Genomic DNA, 25,591 nt, shown 5'->3' with positions numbered 1-25,591 from the left:
GCGCGTAACTTTTCAAATCACGTCGGCAAAAGAGAAATGTCATCACATTTGCTCGGCATTCATCGTGAAAATCAGGAGTTTCAGAATGGGTGCTGTCGAGTGCCGTCACTGCAAAAGCCGTTCCAAACACCACAACCATAATTTAGGGGTACCGGGGTACTTCCCCTCTATCAGTGAGGTGCATCGGCGGGGCTCCTCACTACTGTACGGTTGGGCATTCAAGTGTGCATGAAAGCTGAGACTTGTTCAACGCATGTTATAATGTGCAATGAGGCGTTTCAAGCGCATAAGCGCCATGTGCTCATTAAATGCGTCGAAAATGTGTTACCTTTCATGTGAATTCTCGTACCGTGCGTAAGGTTATCACATAAATCTTCTCCCTGAATTTTGAAAATCCGGTGGTGTTACTCGATTGGAAACGCCCTAAAATTCTTCTCTTTAAATTGGGCGACGAAATTTCGTCGATCATGGAACCCCGACACGGTTTCTGAAAATAGCCCCCTCCGGCCCCATGATGGGCTTCTACGCCCCTGGAAGGGCTCCCTGGTCAGGTGACTTTCCGGTTCTTCATTGGGTCGTTGCCCCCATTGCCGCAACGTATGGCCGTTTGAGCATGTTTGAGGGGAAGGGGTGGGGGTGGGGGCATGGTTCGACACCCCGTCCTCCTAACGTTTCATCACACCCAACGTCCCCTCTAACGTGTCATTACGTCCCTCTCACTCCCTCCCATGTGAGCGTTTGACGTGATATGAGCGCTCACTTCAGCAATGTGTGGCGCCACACAAAACCAAATAACGTCAAATTGAAAATACTTTTGAAGAATTACACTCTCCTTACTTGTCATTTTGCCTCTCACGTGGACGCTCATCGCTCATCTCCCGTGATACGCCAACACGTGCTTAACTTTACATACGTGCGGCGTACGTGCGTACGTCTACTTCACTTCACAACCTCCTGAAGGGGTGGGGGGCGTCTTAGGAACGGAGCGAGTGAACGCGCGAACCCAACGAATGTTCACGACGTTGATTCAAGTTCACCCGTTCTCCCTGTTCTTGGGCGAGCCACCGACTTCACATGGCTGTTTGGCGGGTTGGCCTACCCAGCAGTCGTTAGCGTCTCTTATGAAACTTTCATTGTTGGGGACACTTTAACGCATTGATTGCGCTTCTATGAGCGTAGAAATTAACACGGTAGGTGAAACATTGTTTACGCTTTTACAGCGTATCAAAACATATAATGCGCATAAGCGTCACCTTTTATGTGGGCATGTCGCTGTCCCAGTGAGAAATCAAAATCGATGTGACATCGAATCGACATCAAATAGATGTCAGTTATCGGAAATGTCTCGATTTTCAGACCATCTCAGGATCGATTCGACACGATAATCGACAATTTACCGACAACGATATCAGTCTGACATCATTTCGATGTAACTGTTTCTCACTGGGGTTCCGCGGTTGTTTCGGTTCCCGTTCCCTAAGACGAGTCTCTTCCTGCAAACAGTGCTTTAGTACGTTAAACGCAGATGGGTCTAGCAGCGCCACTACCGGCGCCTCAAGCAACTTAATCAATCAGTAAACTGCATGTGGAAAATGGCGTTAGTGCTAGAGTTTGAGTAAATCTGTACCCAAAATATCTGTTCTTTTAAAAAGGTACGGTATGCCCCAACAGCCTTATGCTCTGTTCATGTGTTTCGTCCCGTTTTATCGTTGAACTATGCCGGTTGCATTAGTTTACGAACGTGAAAGACAGGTTGTACAATCGTTTTCGGTACGATCCCTTTTTTCAAATTTTAACGGCATGCGATGTTTGTGTTCGTGAGATAATTCATGACCGTCTTCATAGTTTGTGTGAATTTCCTCTCAATTTCGTTACTGTTTAAATGTGGTCAACATCCCTCTAACTTGGTGAATAATTTCGTTTCTTGATGCCCTCCCTTAACCCTCTATTTACAAACTTACTTGCTTTTACTTATTTCTTGCAAGGTTTTGTTATTACTTGTTAATAGTAAGTCAGGAAATAATTGAAAACTTATCACCATTTCCAGGACCTGTCATGTATAACGGAATCGGTTTAAGTACAGCAAGAGGCTCAGGCACCAACGGTTATGTACAACGAAATTGGGCCATAGTCCGCCCCAAAGAAAAAACTAAGTACAAAACTGAAGAAGAGCTAGAAAAAGTAGAAGCCTCTGCCAATAAGCAGCCAAACAAGGAAATCCTTGATCATGAACGAAAGAGGAAAATAGAAGTGCGGTGTGAGGAATTAAGACAAGCCTTGGAAGACCAAGGGTATGTCATTACTTGCAGTATTGTACAGTATTCTTCCTTATATTCAAGTAACAATTACTAAAAAATGCATTTTGGAATGTTGCAGATATACCTCTGAAGAAATTAATGAAAAAGTGGTCCATTTCCGCAAGCTGCAAATTGATGGGAAGAAGACAGAAGCAAAACGTGATGAACATGGCAGAGTTGAGTAAGTTACTAGCTTATAATTCTTGCTTGTTTTCTCTTCAAAACAACTTCATCATCCTCATTTTATATTAATTAATTCTGCTTACTGTGGGTTGTCAACTTTTTCACCCATGTTAGAAAACTTTCCTAATCAAATTTGGAACAACTTTTGGTTCCAGTAATGGGGCATCAGTATGTTAATTTAAAAAAATTATATTTTCCTTTGTCACCAAGCTTGATAGATGTAGTATGTGATGTATAGTAATTTTTCTGTGGGTACGTGTACTCTGAGTATCTTTTTCAACATCCTCCGGTTAAATTAGCTATCACATCAACGTTCAGATGTGCTGTTCCCTGGTATTAAATTCCTCCCTCCCACTCCTCGATATAGTCAGTACAGCTCTGGTAGGAGTCGGCCCGGAGGCTGCTGATGTGCAGCACCCAGGGAAGGGTGCTCATGGGTGGTGAATTGTTCTGCACCTCCCTGTGACCGCTCCCCTTCACTCTCCGCATCACGGCCTCGACGTACTTATGGTGAATGCGAGGGGTGTGAACCCTCCCTTTGCGCTCGGACGAGTATCGAGCGAAAGGGAGGGAGAGGGGGGGGGGAGGACAGGGTGGCAGCCGGAGGGGAGGGTGGTGAGAGGGTGGGGCCGCCCTCTCCTGCACCGCGGGTGGATCGATAGCGGAAGTCGGTTGCCACCCCTCTGGACTTGCTCTCCAACCAGGCAAGCAAGTCACCTCAGCGCAAAAGGCTTGTCCTCCTCCCGCGCCCTGTGAGCTACTCGGGTACTTCTCTCTCCCTCTCGAGCATTTGTGGGAGAGACGTTGACGTTGAGAGGCGGACGAGCAGCATCCTGCGGGAAGGCGAGGCTCGTGCGGAAGGCAGTCCTCCGAGGTTTGATTTCATGCTGTTGGAGTGTGTCCGTGTTAGGTATGTGTACCCGACTCTGGCAGCCCTACCCTCTTTGGCGCCGCCCCCAGCTACCCCCACACACCGCCGGCAGCCGCCGCGCCCCAGTACGCCCCAGCCAGCCACCCCCACCCCGCCCGGATGCACATCCCCATCCCCTCTGGACCGCGGTGGGCGGCGCTAAGCTGGTGCGTGGCGGCCCAGGCTGCCAGGCTCCTCTCAGTCTGGCCACGGCGATGAGGCGCTTGACGTCGCCAGGCGCCGCGAGGCGCCGCGGCCTTGGCGCCCTCCCCCGCGCGTCGGTAATGGCGGCCGGACCGCTCGGCCTGCCCTCCGCCAGCCAGATGTGATCGCGAGCCGTCTCAAAATCACAAATGTCTTCCACTTAGCCTTTAAGCAGTTACTTGTAACCAAGTCTTCCATAGCGCGCTAAGTCTAGTTTTAAGTATTCTACTCGTCTACCAAAGTTTTGTGATATTTCCCTCCGGCTTCCAATCGCTATTGACTTTGCGACGTTTCGTTGGAGTTTCGCGGCATTGAGTCCGCATCATCACGTCGGCAAGTTCACGACCTCGGACGCGGAGGGCAATGTTCTCCCGGGAGTTCAATGGCGCCCTGGCCGAGGCCGGGGAGCGCGAGTTTACCGAGGGCGATCGTTTCCTCTTCGAACGCATGTGGCGGAGTTCGTTCCTTCGCCACGGCACGGACCCGGGCCATGGGCATGAGATCGTCCACGGCCCCGGCCACCACGGCCCTGTTTACACCCTGGACGGCTACCGCTACTTCACTCACGCCCACCCCCACGTCGCGGCGTCTCCCGCCACCCCCACCCCCGCCCACGGCCATTGCTGCTGCACCTGCGGCGGCGCCGGCCTCGGCGGCCAGGCCGACGGCGGAAAGCTCCAGATATGTGTGGTGCGCCCGAAGGCGCACAGTGTGAGGCACGGCCTCAGGCACCGCTCCAAACACATGCGATCTGTTGTGAGGTATACACGCCCTCCTGCTCCGCCCCATCTCTCATCGTGTGAACTTAGCATTTTACTACTCTGTCTCATCCCCTTTCCGTGCAAGTGTGACTGGCGCATATTTTACTGAGTGCTTTTCTCTTTGCTTATTTTGTCAAAACTTCCTCTTTCCAGTGTTCGCGAGACTCACGAGATTGCGGAGGCCCAGCAAGAGAAGAACGCCAAACTGAGAGACGCCTTTGGTATTTCCGAGTATTTCGTTGAGGGAAGCAGCCTGGATCCGGAGCGACAAGCCAGAGAGAAGGCAGCTCGAGAAGCTGCCAAGGAAGCTGCCAAAGAAGCAGCGAAGGAGGCTGCTGCTGCTGCAGCTGCAGCAGATCCTAAGAAATACCAGCTGGTCAGAACACCAAGTCCTGAAGTAGAAAAACCTGCAAAGAAGCGGAAGAGGAAAAATAGGGAAAGGTAATTCTTCCTTATCCTAATGTAGTTTCCCCACGCAGTAGTTCTTGTCCTAACTGTGTGTTTACTTACAGCTCATCAAGTCCTGAGCCCAAGAAGAAGAAGAAGTCCAAAAAGCATAAGAAAGATAGCAGGTAAGCAAACATTTGATTTTCACCTTGGTCTAGCAGATCTGATGATATTGTTCTATAAATTATCTTGCTTTTTGTAGGTCAGAGTCACCTAAACGGAAGAAAAAGGAAAAGAAGAGGAGTAAAGATGACAGCAAGAAAAAGAAGAAGAAAAAGCACCACTCGGAAAGTGAAGACTCAAGTGATTCAAGTGATGATTCAGATGCCTCAGCGTAAGTTTCAATTATTTGTTGCACGCATTCAAGTTTTGTAGATATTTGGAATAAAGTGTTTTTGTTACCATCAACTTTTTATTGAAATCCCAATGTTTTTTGTACATGTTATGAACAGTTCATCAGAGGATTTGAAGAAAAGAGAAAAGAAGGAAAAGAAGAAATCAAAGGAAAAGAAGAAGTCAAGCAAACATGAGGTAAAGCTACATTTAGTTTTATTTGGTGTTGGGTAACACCAACTTATTTATTTCGGTTGTATCGGGCATTATTTTTTTTCCAATCTCAGTGTTATTTCCTTCAATTTTCAATTTCAACGTATAAGTACCAAATGTGTTGTGCGTTCAGCATTTGGTTGGATGGTTTTGTTAAAAACCAATTCTATGTGACACGTTTGTAGTTACTAATTCCCTCAGATGTAATTCAGCATTCAACACATCTGTACTGATTGTCTTATTTTAACTTCTTGATGATTTGGTTTACAAAAACTACTTCCATCCACTGAATTGGTTTGATGACCATCTAAACTATTCGCTGAATACATGACATTTTATTATTTTAAAATCCATTTAATTGAATGTGCAGTTAGCAGTGGGATGTGGGTTGTTTACTCAGTTTTAAGCCTGACAATGCTCAGGACAAAATGTGGTTGGAGATTTGCATGGATCATTACAAAGTTACAGAAAGGGAAGGGTTTTTATAGGTTGTCCTTCACATTACGAAAAGCTAATTTTTTTTGAGCAATTAAAGCAAAGCAATATAACATTTTCTATTAGTCAGATCACCTTGCATGCAAGTCTGACCCAACTGCAATTTAGATCAAAAGAAGGACACTGTTAGGTGCAAGAGGGCTAGTTCTATTCCCACATTGTATATTTGATGTTCAGAACTTACGACTCTTCACCACATTTATCTTCAAATATGCGAATTGCCTAGGTTTTAAATAGAAATAAACCTTCTGTAGTGCCTTTTCACTCAAATTTGTGTTCTTTTGGGAATATTAATAGCAGCAAGTTTTTGGACGTTATGCCAAGGAATATTACAAATAGTAAGTATCTGCGTATATTCATATTTGCTCAAAATTAATTCTGATTTAGAAAGTTTTTTTTTCTTTTTTTTTATCTTTTTGTTTTGAAAAAGAATTTTATTTGTGTTGAGACATTGAATAACACCATTGGTAAATTATCTGCATTTTATCTCTCCTATTTGTTAAAAGGAGGTACTATACTTCTTAAACCACACATGTTCCTCTTTCGGTGCTTAATCTGTGTGGCATCCAATCAACTGAGGACACCAGTCTTGTCTAGTCAGATGTTAATGTCAGAGTTGATGATTTTGGTGCAATTTTTCATACTTAAAATCTGATGGTTTTTAAATTATTTTTTGACAATTTGAGAAGGCAGTTATTTGCATCTTACTCAAAGTCAGGTTTTCATGTATGGGTTTCATTCCCCTTATGCCCTTGTTTTAATGGTCCTCTTACAATTCTTATCTAATTAGGAGTTTCCCCATTCAATCAAACATTTCTCACTAATGTGTACTAATTTATCCTTGGTTTGAAACGTCAGTGAAAGATTTGTTAAAAGAACAAATGAAAAGTGAGCACTTGGAAGGAAGTTCAATCAATTATTCTCTTCTTCTCTTCATTTCTATGTTGTGTTATTACCTAGGCCCCTCCTCAATATCTTTTATTTTCGCCCCACTTTAAAAGTATTGTGTGGAATGGATTATCATCATTAATGTCAATCCGTACGGCTACACCATCTTCTCTTGTCCCATTCCCAACTCCTATGATGTGTATTTCAACAGCTATTTCTCATGGTTACTTCTTTTTTTTTCACACCACCTCAATTTACATTGCAGCGGACTACAAATTGTGGCCAATGTTTTATTTCTTCTCCATTGATTAAGTGCTGCTTTTAGTAAGATGCTTAATATGTTTGCTGTCAATGTTTCTTTGCATGATTAAAAGAAATTTCCCCCTTGTTGTTTCCTACAATGCCTTAAGATATAAAAAAAATATTCTTCTTGTTTATATGACCTCACATAGGAGCCCTTTGGCATAAGTAAGTACTCGCTAGAAAAAAACAACAAAAAAAAACTATAATGGTGGCAGTGAACTTAATTGCAAAATTGTTGTTACTGCACTGTTTCAAATATTATTTTTGTTATGCAGTTTTTTGTTTTTAAATTCTAACTTATAGCATTTTTAGTCAAAGTGCTGGAACAAGTTCTAAAACAAATTTCTTGAGTAGTCATTATTTTGTAACCTTATGTCAGATGTTGAAATGTCTCAAGAGTCAAGAGTCTAAGTTTACAGATTTAAAGTACCTATAAGCAATTTGTCTTATGTTCCAGTTCTTTGTATCAGACCCATTGCATGTTCATGTTCAATCCCAAACGACGTAGCATTTTGGGTCTATTTTACTGGATGTTGTTTATGCATATAATAGTTCTTTTTTAAAATTTTGTTGTAAGCAGCACAGTTTTTTTTTTTGTTTCTCCTTGTTGCGACTTTAGTGCTTTTTATTGAGGTAAATGCTTTTGAAAGCAAGGGCAACGAACCCCATATGATAGTGGAAAATCACATTTTGTGTGTGTGTGTGTGCGTGACTGTATCACATTGAACAATCAATTCGTATTAAAGCTGAAATCTAAAAGCTTATCCAAGCTTTTTTTTCCGTGAAAGAAAACTGCGTTAAAATAGCAATGCTTCTTTTTTTTTTAAAATTGGTCTCGTTTTATACTTAAATTAACTTCTCTTAACTAGCCAATGCCCATAAATGCCTATTTTTCTTGCTTTGGAAAAAAAAAGAAATTTCATTTAAAACTTTTAACTGTCAGTACATTGAAGTGGTGGTGTTCTTTTATAGTATGCTTTTTCATGTTTGCTGAGGGCTTTTGTTTATGAGTGTTGTGTACTGGCTTGGTAGTAGCTGTTTCAACAAATTCGTTCTTAAGGTGATTATTTATCCTGCCACGGCCACTTTTTCAGTGCATAGATGTCAACTTCTTCTTTCAAGCAGGATTGTTCTGTTTGTGGAAATTCTCAATTTACCTACAGCCTTGTCTTATCAGCACCATACAGATTATGTCTTTTAACTTTACTATTTTTGAGCTTTTAAACAAAACGTTTGCTCAATGCTGAAGGAGTTGGTCTTGGTTGCGGTTTTGCGTGTCACTGTGAAAAATTGTTTGCAAGTTTATACAATTATTTCACTGCGGTGTATCTTAATAAGTATTATTGAGCCTATTCCACTTCTATTCCCCATTATATTATGCTTACAGTGAAGCACCTCACAAATGATAAAAGTCAGTTTGATGGAATCCGAAGTGATGTCATAAATGCTGAGCAGCACTCGTTTTGAAAACCTTTTTGTACATGTGGATTACGGAATACTAATTTTACCCTATTCCTTATTTTTTGCCTTCAGAAGAAACGGGAATCGAGGAAAAAACATCAAGCGTCATCAGATGATGATTCCGATGAGTAAGTTTATTACCATTAAATTAAAGTCAAACTCTATTGCAGCGAAAAATTGCTATTTAACTCTTGATTTCGGTCTTACAGGGATAGAGAACATCGAACCAAGAAACCAAAATCCGATGACGCATCCCGTAAGAAGGATAAAAAAGAAGACAAGAAATCTGGAAAGCCTGATGATAGCAGAAAGAAATTTGATGATGAATATATCAAGGAACACGAAAGGCGAAATGACAGTCGTTCAAAGCGGAAACAAGAGGACCATCGTGATGAGAGCAGAGATGACAGTCGCATGAGGCAAGGCATGAGACAAGACGACAAACACAAGCGTAGCAAGAAGAACTTTGAAATTATTACCGATGACAAAGAAAAGAAGACAAGGAAGTACTCTAGGAGTCCTAGTGAGATACGGAGTGATCTAAAACAACGGACAGAATCTAAAGACAGAAAGAAAGTACAGGAAGACGACAGATCGCGGGAAAGAGAACACGACAGGAGAAAAAAAGCAAGGGAGGACTCTGACACAGAAAGAGACCGGGATAAAAAGCGACCCAAGAGGCGAGGAAGGCCGGACAGCTCTTCGGACGACGACAGCAGCTCGGACGATGAGGACAAAGCCAAGAAAAGCAAATCTAAAGACAAACGGCCGGAAAGGGAGCCGAGGATGAAGGAGATCAGGAGGAGTCGGACTCCGCCGCCGCTTGACACACGGCGGGAAGCGCCTCGACGTCCTTCCCCCAGGCGCTCGCCGCCCAGGAGGTCGCCTGCCCGACGCCCATCGCCACGTCGCCCGTCTCCGAAGAGGCCGTCGAGGCGGTCACCCGTCCACCGTTCGTTGTCTAGGAGGAGGTCGCCCGCCCGCAGGTCACCGAGAAGATCCTCTCCACGCCGGTCACCGCGTCGCTCCCCGCCCAGACGATCGCCCCGTCGGGACCGTGAACGCTCTCCCCGTCGCTCGCGCTCACGGAACAGGCAGTTCAGGAGGCAGTCGCGAAGCCGCAGCCGTAGCGGGAGTCGCTCTAGGGACAGGAGGGCCCCCACGGGTGCTGTCCGCGCCCGCGGCAGGAGCTCTTCGCGCAGCCTGAGCTACTCCCCTGTCAGGAAGTTCCCCGAGCGCTACCGAGACATCCTTGAATCCAAGGACAAGAAGGGCCAGCAGGTGAACCCCAAGGTGGTGCCTCGCGTCAACTTGCGGGACTCGGACTCTGGCAGCGACTCTGACTCGGGCCGCTCGGACGTCGGCATCGGGGCGAGGGTGCAAAACGACAAGGATCTCCAGGCGCTCAGTATCCTCAAGTCAGGTCTTGCCGCCAAGGCCAAGGAGGCCATGGAGAGAAAGATGCCTAAACCTGCTGGGGCACCTCAGCCGTCCAGGCCTGATTCCCCCGGCAAGAAGGAGAGGGTGGAGAGAATACTGGCGGCTGTGGGAGGCGCTGGACCCAGTGGCGTACCTGTCTCGGAAATCTCTCTTCCCGAGAAGCCTCAGCCCATGTTCCCCGAGAAGCCGGTGGCACCACCACCTGTGAGAGTAAAGGTAGAGAAACCAGAAACTCCAGCTAAACCCGCCTACGTCGCCCAGACCACCCAGGAGGAGGAGAAGCCGTCTCTAACCGTTCAGTTGCCCAAGACGAAGCCCTTCCAACTCAAGGACACCAAGAAGTTGACTCTGTTCGGTCCAACCAAGAGCCTTTCGTCCAAGAGCCCAGAGACGGTAGCCCGGGCCCCGGCGGTGGCGGCAGCGCCTGCGTCGTCGGTGTCTCCCAAAGGGGCTAAGGGGCCCAAGGCGTCGCTATCTCCCAAAGGGGCGAGGGGGTCCAAGGCGGCTGCTAACGCCAGCGCCCCTGGCCTCGGCGCCCCTACGGCGCCTCCAGCGCTGCCCACCACCAACGGAGCACCTCCAGGGGGACCAAGAATGGCGGCTAACCGCTCCAAGCGGTCCTCGTCGAGTAGCAGTGAGCGCAAGTCTAGGAGCAGCTCCGAGTCCTCCTCAGCGTAAGTCACCTCTTCCGACGACACCCACTCTCACTTCCACAATTTCCTCGCCTGAAGTTAACCTTGTGATTGTTTTTTTTTTTTTTTTTTTTTTTTTTTTTAACTTACAGATCGTCAGGAAAGTCACGTAGCCGAAGCGGTTCTTCGTCTTCCAGTAGCAAATCACGCTCACGATCGCGCAGTGCGTCCCGTTCGTCAAAGTCTCGATCTCCCTCTGCTAAGTCAACCTCGAGGTCTGCTAGTAGGAGATCTCGGACGGGCAGCAGATCCCACTCGAGAAGCCATTCAAGATCCCATAGTAGGCACTCTTCAAGCAGCAGGTTTGTTGGATTTCAATCCTATCACATCCACAATGTACCGTATTTATTACAATGTCATGTGCTCTGTGACACATCTATCATGTAAATAATTAGGCTGTTCAACCAGGGATTTACAGTGTGCATTCACAAATTCTAAGTGAATTATTTCTTTGAAGGAGCCGCAGTCGCAGCAGGAGCGGGAGTAGTCACAGTAGTCGTCCCAGTGCAAGAAGAAACGGTGCTGCTGCAAGAACTTCTCGTTCACCATCCATCCCTAGACGTCATGGTTCACCAAGTTTCTTAGATCGACGACGTATTACAAGGTTAGTGTGAGAAATGTTAAAGCACAATGTATGCTACTTTGCTGGCACATACCAGATAAATTACAATTTACAATGTAGTGATGTTGAATACAATGTTGAGTTGCTTTAGTCTGAATTTTATTTTGCTGCGTGAAGAAACTATATTTTTGTAGAAGAATAGAATACTTGTTATTTGATCCAAAATTTTATTTGTCCCAAATCTGTTATTTATTTATCGTTGAGTTATGAAGTTAGCATACGAGTGCTTTGCATGTATCACTGATGCACAAATTTTATTTCATTTTGGCCAATTTTATTTTCTTATTTACATTTTATTTTTTACCTTTTCTTTGATGCTACCCACAGTAAATCGTCAGTCAAAGAGGTGAAGAGAGAGCGATCAAGTTCAACGTCCTCCAACAGTTCAGCCGATTGAAATGGTGTTTATGCTGTTTCCGGTCTGACTCCTTGTTTCCCCCTACCCCTGTTGAAGACTTCTCTGAGTACACCGTAGCAAGATTTGTGTTTGCTCTGATCAATTTGTCCTTAGTGTTCTCATGTACTACCTAGCTTCATCTTTTCGTTTACAGAACTGTCCATGTGCATTCCATTAGGGAAATGGGTTACCACTACATATTAGTTTTCTTTACTTCATGTAAATTTATTTTAAAGTCTACCCTGATGTGCAAGTTTGCTGTCCTATAAATTTAAGAGTTTTTGTGATAGCCAGGGTGCATTTCTATTACATGTCCCTTTGCAATTCAACACTTTTCATTTCTTCATTTTGATCAGTTAGATTTATTATCTTTGAGGACAGCAAATACACAGTGCTTGCCAGTTCTGTATTCTTTTGATCAAGACATGACTTATTTCATATTTTATTTTGAAAAGAAGGTAGGGAGTGAATTTGGGGTGTGGGGTTCCCAAGTATTAATTTACAGAGCCAAAAGGCTCCAACAGATTTTTAAAACAATCTGGTTTCCCATCGAATTTCACTTTGCTTGAAATTTTTGTATAGTTTCTATTTTAATTTTGTAGTTATTTTATAGCTGTAGGCGCTTTATACTTTTCAGTGTTGTGATTTTATATCTACAGTAATTAGTGACTGAAATGGTTATCCAGTAAGACAACTGATTGTGATTCATTAAGGATATTACTATTTTTGTTTTCTTATTTTGTGATTTACTTCTTTCAGTTTCTTTTTTGTGGGGTAAAAGACTGAACAATTAATGTTTAAGGTTTCAATCTGTAGCTGCTGATTTTGAATAGTCAGTGGAGATGTGAATGGAGTTCAAAAGAAAACAGTCTGTTTTTACCTCTTGTTTGTAAATTTATGGAATAACTCTCTTTTGTTGCGCTTTTAGAAGAAGTTGGCCAGAAAGCACACAAGCCAGCTCACATTTGGCTACCCTAGTGCACCTAGTGGTATGAAACTTTAAGAGTCCTAGTTTATGCTATTTAGCATGAATGTGTTCTCAGTCTTTCACACTGAGTAAAATTATCACTGATTACCATGTAATTGAATAACTAAGCCGTTGCAGGTGGTTTTCTTTCTTTAAAACTCGTGACTATGTCTGGTCAGACTTCTAATCAGCCAATGCTCTCCATGTCAACCCTTTAAAATTTTTTATGAATTTCTCGGGAATTACGTGTTACCACTTAATGGTGTGACATAAGTACCAAGTACTTAGCAACTCGATCAAAGATGGAATTAGTATTGTGCTTAATTTATTTCTTAACCTAATCAGCTTAAGATATAGTTCAATAGAAATCATAAGTCAGTCTGATCCTCTAGTAAGATGTGTTTTTATTTTATATGAGTTGTGTTCAGTCTCAGAATGTAGTTCAATTAAATCAGTTCTTTCTGCTAAATTTTAATTTTGAGTTGTAGTTATCTTTGAAACCCTTGCACCTTTACATATTTGCACATTTCCTCCTATATTTTTTTTTCTTTTGCTTTATACCTTACACAGCAAGTACAAGTACAGATACAATGTTCAACAGGGGAGGTGATGCTTCTGCAGGTAACATAGTTCTTAAGGTATGTATTCTACCAACCTATTCATCACACAATTTGCTTCATGTATGCATGATTTTCTTTTGTTCACAAGTGTTCTGGTAAGCTTTGATCAGAAGCATGAGTACACCTTTTCTCTATTCTCAACTTATTTTAAATTTATTGATAACCTTAGGTTTGAAATTAACAAAATGTGTAAGTACAGTCTGCAAAAATATTAATGATTGGACTTGTCCCCAAAATATTTAGTTTGTCTGCAGTGACAAGCTATTATCTATAAATGCAATCTAAAGCCAATAGCTTTCTATCAATGTGCTAATACTTTTGAGCACACTAAAATTTCTAATTTCAGTGGTACACTCCTGTTTTCAAGTAATCCTTCAAACAAGACTATAACTTAAATGATAAACTCTCTAGAGATTTTAGGACGTCTTATCAGTTTTGAACAGTCACATTTTTATCATACTCTCCTCTATGTTCACAGTGCTCGCAAACGCCCAATACCATATCAACGATCAAGTCCTCTAGGAAGTGACAATGGTTCAGATGATGATAGTGATAGCAGTGGTTCAAGGTGGTCAGGAGGAAGTCGAAATGGAAGCCAGCGCTAGAGTGTAATTTTGGAGTATGATATGTTTTTCTTCAAATGCTCATGGTCAGCTGACAGCTGAATAATTGTACCTCAAAGAGATATATCATCTTAAATTTATCAGGTAGGAAATATAAGTACAAATCAGAGTCTTCATATCTTTTGTTTGGCTGGCAATGAATCCAGCATCATGACTTAACAACTGTGAAACAGTCTTTCGCTAGAATAGTTAAAATCCATGGACAGTAGTTTTCTTCCAAGTTTTACATTTCTTCATACGTATTGTCTTCTGTAAGAAAAATGCAGTTAATAATATTGTATCCTAGCAAGATGCTGAGGTTTGGTAGCCATGTGACAGAAGTGTCGTCAAAATCCCATGTTGAGTATTTCTGAATTAATATTTGTTTCCAATGAAAACAGTTTCAACTGAGGAAGTCAACTATGTCTGACATAAAATACCTTTTCAGCAATATTGAAAGCAGTCATTTTAGTCTTGAGTGCATTGAAATAGAAGAAATTTCCTTATTGATTTGTACATTGTATAATGATGAGGGTCCAAACCAACGATACTCCTGAGTTAAGAAAATTTATTAGGGGTTGTGTGTACTATCAGCGAGAGTAGAATTGAGTCCCCCTTACGTTGATATTCTAAGCAGAAAGGGTTCCTTTTTTTCTGCGGTGATAGTACCAACAAATATTTCGTATTTTGATCCTGACTGGTAATGTTTGAATAAGACGTGTAAATAAGAGACTGTCAGGATTTTTGAAGTCGTCTTCAGTAATGTAAAAGAACTCATTATGATGTAAGCCTTTAATAGCATACAATATACGTGTTCAGTATATAGATAGTTACCAAATTTCTTTTTTGTTGTTACAAGATTTTTGTCCATTGTATAATGACAAACTTCTGTTTTTAGACTATGCCAATTGCAGCTTAAGAATTTTATTTGGCTATATTTATGCTGTTCAGAAGAGATGAGGATGAGATTTAGGCTGTGTTGTTTGAATATGTAAAACTTAATTGTGTCAGTTTTAACAGTGAGCTCAAATGGAATCTTCGTCTTGTGAGTTTGACCACTTTAAGATGTGACATTAGGTTCAATTCCCGTAATTATAAGGGTTGTTTGTTTCATTTTTATCTTGTAAAAGAGCACATTGTAGCTTACCAGGCAGCTTCAGATCGTGTTACATTTATCTAGTCATATAAGTCAAATAACTTCAAAGTTTTGTTTCACTTTGTTTGAAAGTAAAATTTTGCTGTGTGCATTTATCTAGTCACTTCATAGAATAATTATTTACTGATGTATTACTGTTTTGTTATTGTGTTCTAGTCTTTAAATGTGATACTTTGCCTTTTATCAATTTCTTAGAACTAAGTATTTATTTTGATTTTAATTTTGTCACAAAATTAATTCTTACACAAACTGATTTGGTGACAATACAAGTAGAAAATGTAGCTGATTTGTGATTGAAAAAGTTAATAGTCAAGGCAAATTTAGTTTGAGTTTTATTGACCCTGAAATTTTATGTGCAAAGGAACACCAATAAAAGCACACATACATATTTGACTGAGAACATTTTATTTTGTCTCCTATCTTTACAAAAGAGATAACTACACCATCTCCAGTTAAATAGCACCATGTATAGGTAGGTATGTTGATCCCACTAATTCCTAACACTTCATTGTTGGAAATAAAATATAAAATTCATAAAAAATAAACTATGAGCAGAGGTATCTTCAAAATGAAGTTACAATAAATGCAATAACATCAAAAATAAATGCAATAAAAATAGTTTGATCAAAGGAGCTTACAGGCTTACTATATTATACAAGCTGGTTGAAATGCTGAGAAATTAACAAAATCTTGTTCTGGAAAAGTTGGTGTGAATAAGGTCTAAACGCCTGGACGGGATCCACCTCTTCCACTGCCACCTCTTCGGTCTGAGGGTTTCCTCCTTTTAGTTGCAATATAGACACTCCATACAAAACCAACTAAATTCATGAAGACAACACGTAGCTAGGAAAGATAATTCAGATGTCACATTCCTTCAAAAAATAAAGCACAAACAAGAAATGGTATCTTGAGGATAGGCATAAATACTTACGACTGGCGGCACAACTGTTAGATTGATGATGCTTAGAGCTGTGAGCCACTTCCAGTTAGCAACCAAAACAGGCACATAAATTGGGATGAGCTGATGAATAGCTTGACGGTGTGTTCGACCCTAATGAAGAAAATTGATTGTATCTCACAGAACAAGTATTTTAAATGAGAAAGTAATACTGAAACTTACTTCCAGGCGGGAAATGGTGTACAAAGTAAAAAGTTGATAGAGTGGGGTGAAAATTAATCTTTGAAATAGTAGCTGCTTTACAACGGCAAGATGAGATGTTCCTGGAATTAGCCATTCTAAACATTCAAAGAAGTAATGTGGAATGGATCCGCCAAAGAGTAATCTGGAAACAGAGAATGCACTGTAAAAATGTTCTCGGATCTTCAGCCAAAATTATCACAAATAATAAATAAGCTCCTTACCCATAGGCACCAAAAGCAAAAATACTGTTTTTGTCCAGAGCCTTTCCGCCTGATATACGTTGGGATGTATAATTACCAAGTACATAGATGATAGCACTAAACATAAATGTTACATTACAACAAACATGATATGAAATAAATAAATACTAGGCCATTTCGCCAACACAAATTGACACTTGCCTGGTTATTGATTTAGTGCGCAAAGGATGTGTATAAAGCTGCATAAAGTACGATTCCAAAGATCGGAATGCGACCCGTTTAGCAGATTTGGAAAGTGACATTTTCAAGAGCTTGAAAGCTGTCCTTTGCTTTGTCACAGAGATAATGAGATAATGAGAAGATTAAGGGGAGAAATGTAACATCATTAAAATAATTATAACCACATTGATAGAGAGATTTGTGAATGCAATTAGGCCTTTGAAATTTCTACCAAGAATAAGAATTAAAACAGTGTGTTAACTTACCAAGATAGATTTAAGTTAACGCCGAGCAGGCAAGTAGAAGTCAACCCAAAGGCAATCCGCAACCTGTTGAACGGGGATTACTCAACAAAATATTTTGATGGATAGGACTATTATAAGCAGCAGCACCGTTGGTGCGAATAGCAGCTCCATGGCGTTATACACCCCACAAAGTCCGAGGCCCCAGATGCCCCAGATTACCCCAGATGAGCCCCGGCCTGAGTCCGGAGTCCCTTCTCTTTGCTGGGGCGCGTAAACTCACCGAAATTTATTTGCACCAATTTTTACAGTCAAACTGTTGGATGCACCCCACACGTACCGACAGGTGGGTGTGGACAGTGGACAGTCGTTAGACGTCATTGGTGCGGACGAGCAACCAGGAGTTATGAACCCAGCCAAGGACCAGGGGATTCCCTCATGGTGCACATAAGGGATCGTGCAGTTAGTCCGTTTTTCTTCGATTCGTTCGGCAAATTTCCGGGTACTCGGCGCCTGCAAAGCTCGAGATAGGCCACCCCGCAGTACACGTATGCACTGCATACACGGTGTTGCCTACCCATCAGGCGCGATGACAGCTTGCTTCGGCTGCACTTGGCAGGTTCGCAACAGGAATGTCAGACCTACTTTAAGGATGGTCCGTAACATGGTGGCCCCCATACCCGGACATTTCCATAGTTAAAATGTTCCGCAAGCAGCTGTGCACTGTGCGGGTGGGCTTGCCTACCTACCGACCTACCGTCTCTGAGCAATGCGGTACAGTATCACTTAAAAATTGTCCGGGGTCTGTTGGTGCCCTCCCCCCTCCCCCCTCAGTAGTGCTAATGCACTTAAATCTGCTTAAATGCACATAAAATGAGGAACGAATCCGTTACCTTAAGTGCGCATTTCAATACTTGACTTGACTTGACGACCCGCAGCGCCTTACCAAATGCGGCGCTACCTGCTCTTTTGATTTCATCAATTCTGCTGAAAGAGAGGAAATTTTGTAGAGGCCTCTAAATTCGTTACATGTTCTCACGATCCCAACGAGGGCAGCGCCGATCTATGGTAATACGCGTGTGCCTTATATTTTAGATTTAACGTGCGTTATTGCATCAAATGCGCATGTTATGCGCGTGCGTAATGCACATTAACTGCGTTGAAAACGAGGGGGCCCCACTTCAATTTAGAACGTACACAGGATTACCTGATAGGGATTACACGTGAATTTTGAGGAATTACACATGAATTTTGTTGAAATTATAGCTCCTAAAACCATTAAATTTGGACTAGAAGGTGAAATTTAGTGATAATGGTTTAAAATTGGGCCAAGTATTACACGGAATACATAAGGATTACATAGGGATTACACCCTCAACTGTACACAGGATTACGCGAGTGGTGCCCCCCTCGGTTAAAAAGCGTAACTTTTTATGTGCAGTGCCGCAAAACTAAAATGCGACAAGTAGTATGAATGGGAATGGGGTACGACCAAACCCCAAAGCACTGCACACTTGAGTCAAAATTTTAAATACTTTATTCTGTATTTTCAGCACATTGTTAAGTTTTCACTTAATTTCACTTTTAAGTAAAATTTCTCACTGTACAAATTTTATGAAATTATATATATAGAGGACATAGTTATTTCATGGATCAGCTCTTGATACATCGTTTAAACATTCAGTGTGAGAAGTTAGTAGTTCTCCCTCTTGAGGGAAAGTGTTTCAGTGATTACCTGCAGCAAGACAGACTATAGAGGTCTGGACATAAAATGTGAACAGATAGAAAACAAAAAGCACACCCAGCAGAGACCTATATACTAATAAATATAGACACGAGATGTAACGTTTCTTATAAAACAAACATTGCACAAAGATTTACTAATAAAAACAAAATAAGAATGGTAACATATAACTTACTTATCATACATTTATTGTCTATAAAATAATTTAAAATGATTTCTACACTTTATACAGTTCTTAGATGGTCTTTCATACTAGTATATATACACTGGTCATTTTAATGGCGAAATTTACACATTCAACCCCATTTAAAATTGTCAAGAAGAAATTAATCCAGAAGTGAACGCAGCTCTCTTTCCAGTGCATCGGGTGGGACGGTAGAAGCACGTCGCGCACCTTTCGGCACGCTGGAGCACTGCCGGGTTGCCTTTTGCACGGCGCCAGTGGGGCCGGAGCGCGCGGGGCTCGTCATTGGCGACAGTAATAGAAGATTCGCAAGAGCATAGCGTCTCTTCAGCATCGCCCCTAGAGCAAAGACGTTACTCGTTCAACGAGTATGGCGCGGCAGCGAGCATCAACCGTTTGGCGTGTCCTGTCGGAAAAAGACGGGGAAAGTACGGTATACGAAGGGGAAGAAAAGTCAACTAAAATACATGTACCGGGTGATTCAGAGAAGACGCAGGTTCGGGTGGGTTGGCCTACCCGCTGCCCGTAAGGCGCCATAGCCCCTTGGGTAGGCAAACCCGCCCGCACCTGCATCTTCTCTGAATCACCCGGTACACTTGAGAAATGTGCGTTAAACGTTACCCGACGGTCCGTCGTGGCAGCGGGTGATGGAGCTGTCGGCGTCGGCGCGGGGTACTTGACGGTCCGCACGGGCGCCTGGCACCGGGACCCCGCGAAGCCGCGACGGCAGAAGCAGGCCGAGCGGCTGTCCAGGAGGACGCAGCGGCCGCCGTGCAGGCAGGTGCCTCGGCAGAGCAGGCGCTCACAGCGCTCCCCTGGAACACAGCAGCAGGCGGCAGGCGTGAGTGCGAGGGGCCGACGGCCGACGGGCGGGTGGCGAGGATGGTGCCGTCGCGCTGGTGCTCACCCTCGGTGCCCGGCCGGCACTGGCAGAGAGCCTTGGACTCGGGTGGACCGCGCAAGCAGGTGCCCCCGGACAGGCACGGGTTGGGCGAGCACGGGTCCGTCACGCTGTTGTCCCTCCAGTCCCAGTCGTCGGCGAGGGCAGCCCCCGCGTCGGCGAGGACGGAGGGGATGTCGCCGTCCAGGTCCGCATCCGGCGTCTCGCCTGAAGCATGCATCAGAGCGGTCACGACCAGGGGCGGGTGGTGCAGCCAGCGAGCCAGCCCACTGGAGGGCGCTACTGGCGCTACTCACCTCGCACGCAGTGCCAGCTGGACACGTTCCAGCGGCCGGCGGCGCATCGCGCCACGGTGCCCTGGAGGCCCTGGAGGCCCTGGAGGCCCTGCAGGTCCTGGCCGAGTTGCAGGCGGTGCGGCGGACTGCAGGACACGGTGCACTCGCTGCCCTCCGCCATGCGCTGGGCGTCGTTGCTGTCGTCGGCGGCGTCCTGCCGGTGCTTGGGCTCCGGGTCCAGGGCGCGGCAGGAGACGACGCCGTGCTCGGGGAGCGTCGGCACCGGGCAGGAGCGCCGCGGCGCCTCCTTCTTGGGCGGCGGCGCGCCGGCTCGGCCTGCAGAGGGCACGCCATGTATGAGAAGGTCGGTGGCACGCAGTGGGACTGCAGTGGGCGCCCACTTACCACACTTACTTACCGGTGCACACGGGGGGCCGGCCGTCCCAGCGCAGGTCGTCCCCGCACTGCAGCCAGGTGTTGCCGCGCAGCTGCAGGTCGCGCCGGGGGCAGCGGTAGTGGCATCGGGAGCCCCACGCCGTGCTCGCCGTGCAGCGGGGGCTCTTCTGCCCGCCCGCCCCGCCCGCCGCGCCCGCGCCCGTCACCAGCGGAGGCGCGGGGCCGCAGCGCCGCACTGCAACGAGGACACACGTGGATCACATCGTCTCACTCATTCATCAAAAGTGTCGTCGCTGTGGGGCTTACCGATGACGGTGTAGGTCAGCCGGCACAGGGTGGGCTGCCCCCGCGCCCCGGCCCCCGCCGTGCTCACCAGCCTGCCCACCACGGGGTGCGGCCCCTCGGGCACGGGGTCGCCCGCCTGCGGGCCCGCAATCACGTCGAGAGGCGTGCCGTCCCTGAGGGGTGGGTGGATACACACATGACAGAGGTTATTGAACGTTTGCAGCAACAGGGGTGGAGGCCTTCGGGCGGGGATTGAGCGCTCACCTGGCAGAGATCTTGTCCATCAACACGTAGTCCTGGCCCTTGGGCGCCAGCACGGTTTTATCTCCCGGGCAGGCTGCTGAAACAAAAATGAGAGGTGTTCCAGCCTAAAGTGATGGCGGTGAGTATCCCATTGTACACCGATTTCGCTAGTTCCTCAACTGTCGCACGCTTTGAGGCCTCCCGCAACAGTGTTTTACTAACTACCTGATATACGAGGTTATCATCTGACTGCCAATCGACCCGGCATTTTCTAAATTGCGTTTGCCGACGTTGTGCCGGCGTGCGAGTCATGTCATGATACCGGACTCGACATAAAACTGATTTACTCCGGCAGGCGCCCTTGCGCAGGCGATGTAGCAGGTAGCCGCGGCACACAGCCGCGTTGGCGTGGAGCGGCTGCCGGGGCCGGGGCTCGTGCCGCTGACCGAGTTGATTGCAAAGTGTTGCCAAAATAGAATTTATGGTCACGTCAACACCATACATCATATGCAACGTCAACGTAAGGCCGACCCTAATGCCCCAATCTAAATTGTATGCTAATTGCGTTTATTCTGTAGTCCGGATCAAGTAGTTGGCTCCTTAGCCGCAGTTCCGGCGGACGTACTCACCCAGGGCGCCGTCGGCCGGTGCCGCCGGCCTCGGAGTGTACGGGTGCAGCGGGGCACCCCTGCTGTCCACGAAGACGAGGTTGGCGGGCTCCGGGACCGCGGCTGCTCTGGGGGATCCCACGGACGGGCTGGCGTGCACCACGGCCCGCTGCGTCTGGAACACGGTCGCGCTGCATTTGTGACACTTGAAATGTTCAGGAGGAAATGTTTGAGAAATATTATGATACAAAAACTTGTGAAAAATGACAAGTGATTTTTTTTTTGTTTCTTTTTACGTGGTTGCTGGGGCTGGGCGCTGCGACACAGATAAGCAGTTTCAGTTTAGAAAGCAAGTGACTGCTTGTCCCAGCCTTTACCAAACAGTAAGTCGCGTTGCCCGCACGCCATGGACAGGACAGGCATCATTGCGTCTTTGACAACAATGTCAATGACAAGTCAGTCAGATAAGTGACCGGAAGCAAGCTGATTGCGGTCAAGTTGGGCGATGATGTCCTAGACTGTCACCTCCGCGTCAGGCGTCAGGGGTGACATCAAGTACACAGCATCGTCCGTCACCGCAGAGCAGGGAACACACAGCCAATGAAGTGATGGACTGGCGAACATGTTGTATCGCGCTGACAGCGGTTTATTGAAAGTGCTTTGCCGACTAAGGGGTCACCCAGAAGGTAGTCATTCGCCATCACGAACCTGCCTAGCATGAGAGTGCGAGGTGCAGCGCATGCAAGTTCTCATGGCGCCTGCTAGGTAGGCAACATCCTGCCCGTAGGGCATGCGTGTATTGCGGGGTGGCCCACCCCGAGTCTCGCAGGCGCCGAGCTCCCGTAATCAGCCGAATGAATCTGAAGAAAACGGGCGTTCTTTCTGGACCAACCTACTAGGCCAGACAACATTCAACCGCATTTACATGCGGCTGGTTCCAATGCTGGGGAAAACCATCGTGCTCAGTCGTTTGGCTGCCGGGCGTTGACTTGTTCCCGTTTGCGGTCCTCACCTTGGCTGGGTCCGGCTGGATGGGGATGGTTAGCCCCTGGCCGCGCGCGGACACGACTGGTACCGCCGCCACCGCGGAGCCTCGCTGCACCGTCCGGAGCACCGTCACGTTGGACGGCGGTGGCGAAGGTGGCTCGGGACTCCAGCTGCGGGGCTGCGCCCAACACATAGAGATCAGCTTTAAGAACCAAAAATATTTCATCAAAAATACCACTGTACTGGGTGTAACAGAGCACGCTCTAGTGATGCGGGTTTGCCTAAACTCACTACGCCCCTAGCGCTATCATGGCCCCCGCCGCGGCTCACCAAGATTCTCTGCAATCGCAACAACACTGCAGCGTCCGCTCTGATACAAGATGTGAAAAATTTATATGTGAAAATTTTCTTGAAAATGACCCTTCCTTCCATCACCTCATCCCCCTCCCCTCTAGTCTGTCTCCGTTCTAATATCTCTGTCTCACTCTCAAGACAGTCGGCATGCCGCCGCCCGCGCCTACTGTTTATGCTGCTGAACTGATGCCAAATCCCAACGATAAAATTTTTCACTTGGGTGTGATTGGATGACGTCGGTATTCATTTTATTTTTATTTTAAACATCGTCGGCCGGTAAACGCTGCGGGACGGCGGCGACGGGTAGTGTTTGATATCTTGGCACGACCGCGCGGCGCCTTAAATCTAGAGATATGTCGAAAAGAGGTAATTATGGCAATATCCACGGTCGAGAATCGGATTGGGGACGCAAGGTAAAGAGACGCTCTGACTGAGAAATAAATAAAATTCAATTCGTACTGACATCATATAAAAACAGCCGGGAAGAAAAAGAAATATAAGAAAACTGTCTTTTTGCGTTTGTTACACTCTTCTTTTGCGTGCCCCTTTTCTCGCATTTGCACCGACCTGGGCGGCGGGCTGCTGCTTCTGGTGCCGCATCTTGCGCCCCTCCCCTCTCCTGCGATGGCCCGCTCCGCCGCCCGCTCCACCGCCTCCACGCCGCCTGGGTTGCTCCGGCCGAGGGTCTCCGGGCGGCCTCACCCTCCGCGTGCTGACCATCGTGTCGGCCCTGCACAAGAAGAGACATCATACAGACCGCACACTAAAAAATCGTTTCCTTAACCAAAAAAAACAACAACAAACACTTAATGACATTTTCTCTTGTTTTAAAGGTTAACGACAAAACTTCCGGGATATTTTTCTTTCGATAAAGGCAAAGTATTCCTTAAATAAACGGGGAGGCGAATAGTTATGTTTAATTAAGGAGAATCAGCTAATTTCAAGGAAATTCATTGTTTAACCGAACCGATTTTCTGGGTGCACGCTGCTCATATTACATCATTTTTGAAGGGGCGGGGGTTTGACGTTCACTAAGGATGGCGACGATCCGGCAAAGTGCGCACTTTTATCTTGATCCGCCTCTTCACCACCATACCCACCCTTCCATGAACTGAAGCCTGTCGTCCGCCTTGACCTCCTGCCTGTCCGCCGGGTAGTGGTACACGGGCATCTTGGAGCCCGGGACCCAGACGTTCTTGTGGCCACGCTCCCCGGCAGCAGCGTGCCGCTTGGACTGGCCTCGCACCCCCGGCGAGGGCGTCTTGCCCACATGGCTCGCCCACAGCGCCCTGAAACACACACACGAGACGAAATATCCATTAATGACAAATCTAATTCCCCGCGAACACATGGCGCGCACAAATCCACTGCACGTTCGCACACAGCTTTTAATTTCAAGAAACCGCGAAAATGGCAAATAAATCTATCTGTGGCGGATGGCGGCACCCTTGCAACAGGATAGACTCGGCCGCCTCCTTATCAAGGTCGGTCGACTCCATCCTCCCTCCATCTTCGCCGAGCACCTTCTCGCCCAGGTTGCGCAGTTTCCTCTGTAAACACGGGCGCTCGACGAACAGCAGGCGCACTATGTAAATCGACCGGTACAACTTTGCCCACTATTCTTGGAGCTCGCTCCCGAAAAATGTTTTGAGCTCGGCCGTGATACGTCTGCAGCCATCCATAACAGGTGTGAAAATTGCTCGAACCGCGATATCTCAACAGATGGCTATCAGTACACCATGTCGGGTTTTACGGCAAATAGCGAAAGAAAAGAACCAAAATATAACTCGAGGTAAAAGCGAGCAAAATTTTAATCGAGAATATTTCAGTATCAAGTTCTTTTAACTTAATTAAGCAGGAATTACAGAAAGCGCTGCTTGCACTCCTGGAAATATTCACCGCAAATGCCCGTAGTTTTCCGTAAGTAGTTTGTCTACGAATAATAGTTTAGTCAATCATGAATTTGTCTACTCTACCGTTACATATTTGGATTTGCAGTGTACCTCACGTCTCAGACGTCATTCGGGACGACGGCGGTGGCGGCGTGGCCCCGGGCGGGCGGCCCGGCCTGGACGGTCGAAGTCGACTTGACTTGAGGTGTCAATAGAGCCACTCTAAGGGCCGCGCCTGGCAGCAGGGCGAGTCGACGCATTGACCCCCTCCCACGCAACGGGGTCGTTCCACATAACAACACGTGACCCTCTTTTATTTTAATTTTGTGCGATTTATGACCCCCTTTCCCTTTGTTGAGTTACAGTTGGCCGTTGGCCGGCAGCGCCCCGTGTGGTGCATTTCTCACCCACCTGCGCGCGGTTTGTATGTTGGTATCGGTTGAGCCCGAGGAGCTCCTCTGGCTCCTCTAGATTACCATCATAAAGAGCCTGCTCTGCACCCGAAATTGTGGACGGGAGGCGGGCAGGGGCGCGAGACGCCGCCGGCCGGCCAGACGCGGCCGGTGTCCTCACCTCGCCGCCTTTTCTTCCGGTCGGAATGAATCATAGTCTGACCGGGACCGCACCGGTGGTGCTGACAAGCACTGCATCTCGCCGGCGAGGACGCGCCGGGCAGGATGGGCGGGATGGAAAAGGAAGCAGCGGCTGGAGCGAGCAGTGCCTCGATGAAAAAGAAAAGGAGGGCCTACGTTATCCGCCTGCTACGAATCATTTTTGCCGACTTTGCTCCAAACATTTACAATGAAACACGTTTTTCGATGAATAGGTGCGAGAGGAGCTCTGGCGTGTCGGGTAGGAGTCCTGTAATTATTTCACTATTTCAGGATGTGGTGCAGTAAAGACAGCAGTGTAAGTCGAAAAGCCCCCCC

The 25,591-nt window shown here is 46.1% G+C and overlaps 3 protein-coding genes across 10 annotated transcripts in view; 1 reads left to right on the top strand and 2 right to left on the bottom strand.

Annotated features, from left to right (window-relative positions):
* The first annotated feature begins 1,495 nt into the window (after positions 1 to 1,495).
* LOC113204859 (serine/arginine repetitive matrix protein 2) lies at positions 1,496 to 15,379 on the top strand. Of its 5 annotated transcripts, XM_026420219.2 has the most exons (12): positions 1,496 to 1,652; positions 2,048 to 2,291; positions 2,377 to 2,478; positions 4,509 to 4,796; positions 4,868 to 4,927; positions 5,005 to 5,136; positions 5,255 to 5,333; positions 8,568 to 8,623; positions 8,705 to 10,609; positions 10,720 to 10,929; positions 11,085 to 11,231; positions 13,712 to 15,379. In XM_026420219.2, the coding sequence occupies exons 2-12, from the start codon at positions 2,056 to 2,058 to the stop codon at positions 13,836 to 13,838; spliced, it is 3,342 nt and encodes a 1,113-aa protein (XP_026276004.1). In that variant the 5' UTR covers positions 1,496 to 1,652; positions 2,048 to 2,055; the 3' UTR covers positions 13,839 to 15,379. The 5 variants fall into 5 exon arrangements, with proteins under 5 accessions (XP_026276004.1, XP_052120212.1, XP_052120211.1 ...); XM_052264252.1 differs by lacking the exons at positions 1,496 to 1,652; positions 2,048 to 2,291; positions 2,377 to 2,478 and adding an exon at positions 3,167 to 3,390; XM_052264251.1 differs by lacking the exons at positions 1,496 to 1,652; positions 2,048 to 2,291; positions 2,377 to 2,478 and adding an exon at positions 3,598 to 4,355 and having other exon boundaries at positions 8,571 to 8,623.
* Positions 15,378 to 17,016, bottom strand: LOC113204860 (peroxisomal membrane protein 2). Its single transcript, XM_026420220.2, has 6 exons — positions 16,818 to 17,016; positions 16,534 to 16,661; positions 16,354 to 16,449; positions 16,112 to 16,274; positions 15,923 to 16,042; positions 15,378 to 15,834 (listed from the first exon to the last, which is right to left on the bottom strand). The coding sequence occupies exons 2-6, from the start codon at positions 16,632 to 16,634 to the stop codon at positions 15,712 to 15,714; spliced, it is 603 nt and encodes a 200-aa protein (XP_026276005.1). The 5' UTR covers positions 16,635 to 16,661; positions 16,818 to 17,016; the 3' UTR covers positions 15,378 to 15,711.
* A 1,296-nt stretch (positions 17,017 to 18,312) lies between these two features.
* LOC113204793 (uncharacterized) overlaps positions 18,313 to 25,591 on the bottom strand; it is an 82,863-nt gene continuing 75,584 nt past the window's right edge. For 3 of the 4 annotated variants that reach the window (XM_052264246.1, XM_052264245.1, XM_052264243.1), the window contains exons 3-13: positions 23,871 to 24,059; positions 23,338 to 23,500; positions 22,442 to 22,594; positions 21,451 to 21,604; positions 20,843 to 20,918; positions 20,600 to 20,751; positions 20,316 to 20,528; positions 19,919 to 20,233; positions 19,629 to 19,829; positions 19,343 to 19,536; positions 18,313 to 19,127 (exon numbers count right to left, since the gene is read on the bottom strand). In XM_052264246.1, coding sequence (XP_052120206.1) covers positions 19,110 to 19,127; positions 19,343 to 19,536; positions 19,629 to 19,829; positions 19,919 to 20,233; positions 20,316 to 20,528; positions 20,600 to 20,751; positions 20,843 to 20,918; positions 21,451 to 21,604; positions 22,442 to 22,594; positions 23,338 to 23,500; positions 23,871 to 23,941 — 1,710 coding nt within the window. In that variant the 5' untranslated portion in view covers positions 23,942 to 24,059 and the 3' untranslated portion in view covers positions 18,313 to 19,109. The remainder of the gene's footprint in view (positions 19,128 to 19,342; positions 19,537 to 19,628; positions 19,830 to 19,918; positions 20,234 to 20,315; positions 20,529 to 20,599; positions 20,752 to 20,842; positions 20,919 to 21,450; positions 21,605 to 22,441; positions 22,595 to 23,337; positions 23,501 to 23,870; positions 24,060 to 25,591) is intronic. The other variant, XM_052264244.1, reaches the window with a different exon arrangement.

Source organism: Frankliniella occidentalis, unplaced genomic scaffold, assembly GCF_000697945.3.
Source record: "Frankliniella occidentalis isolate FOCC.00 unplaced genomic scaffold, Focc_3.1 Scaffold17, whole genome shotgun sequence".
Classification (NCBI taxonomy): domain Eukaryota; kingdom Metazoa; phylum Arthropoda; class Insecta; order Thysanoptera; family Thripidae; genus Frankliniella; species Frankliniella occidentalis.
Note: the sequence above shows the minus strand (reverse complement) of the source record. Positions and strands in the feature narration are given on the sequence as shown.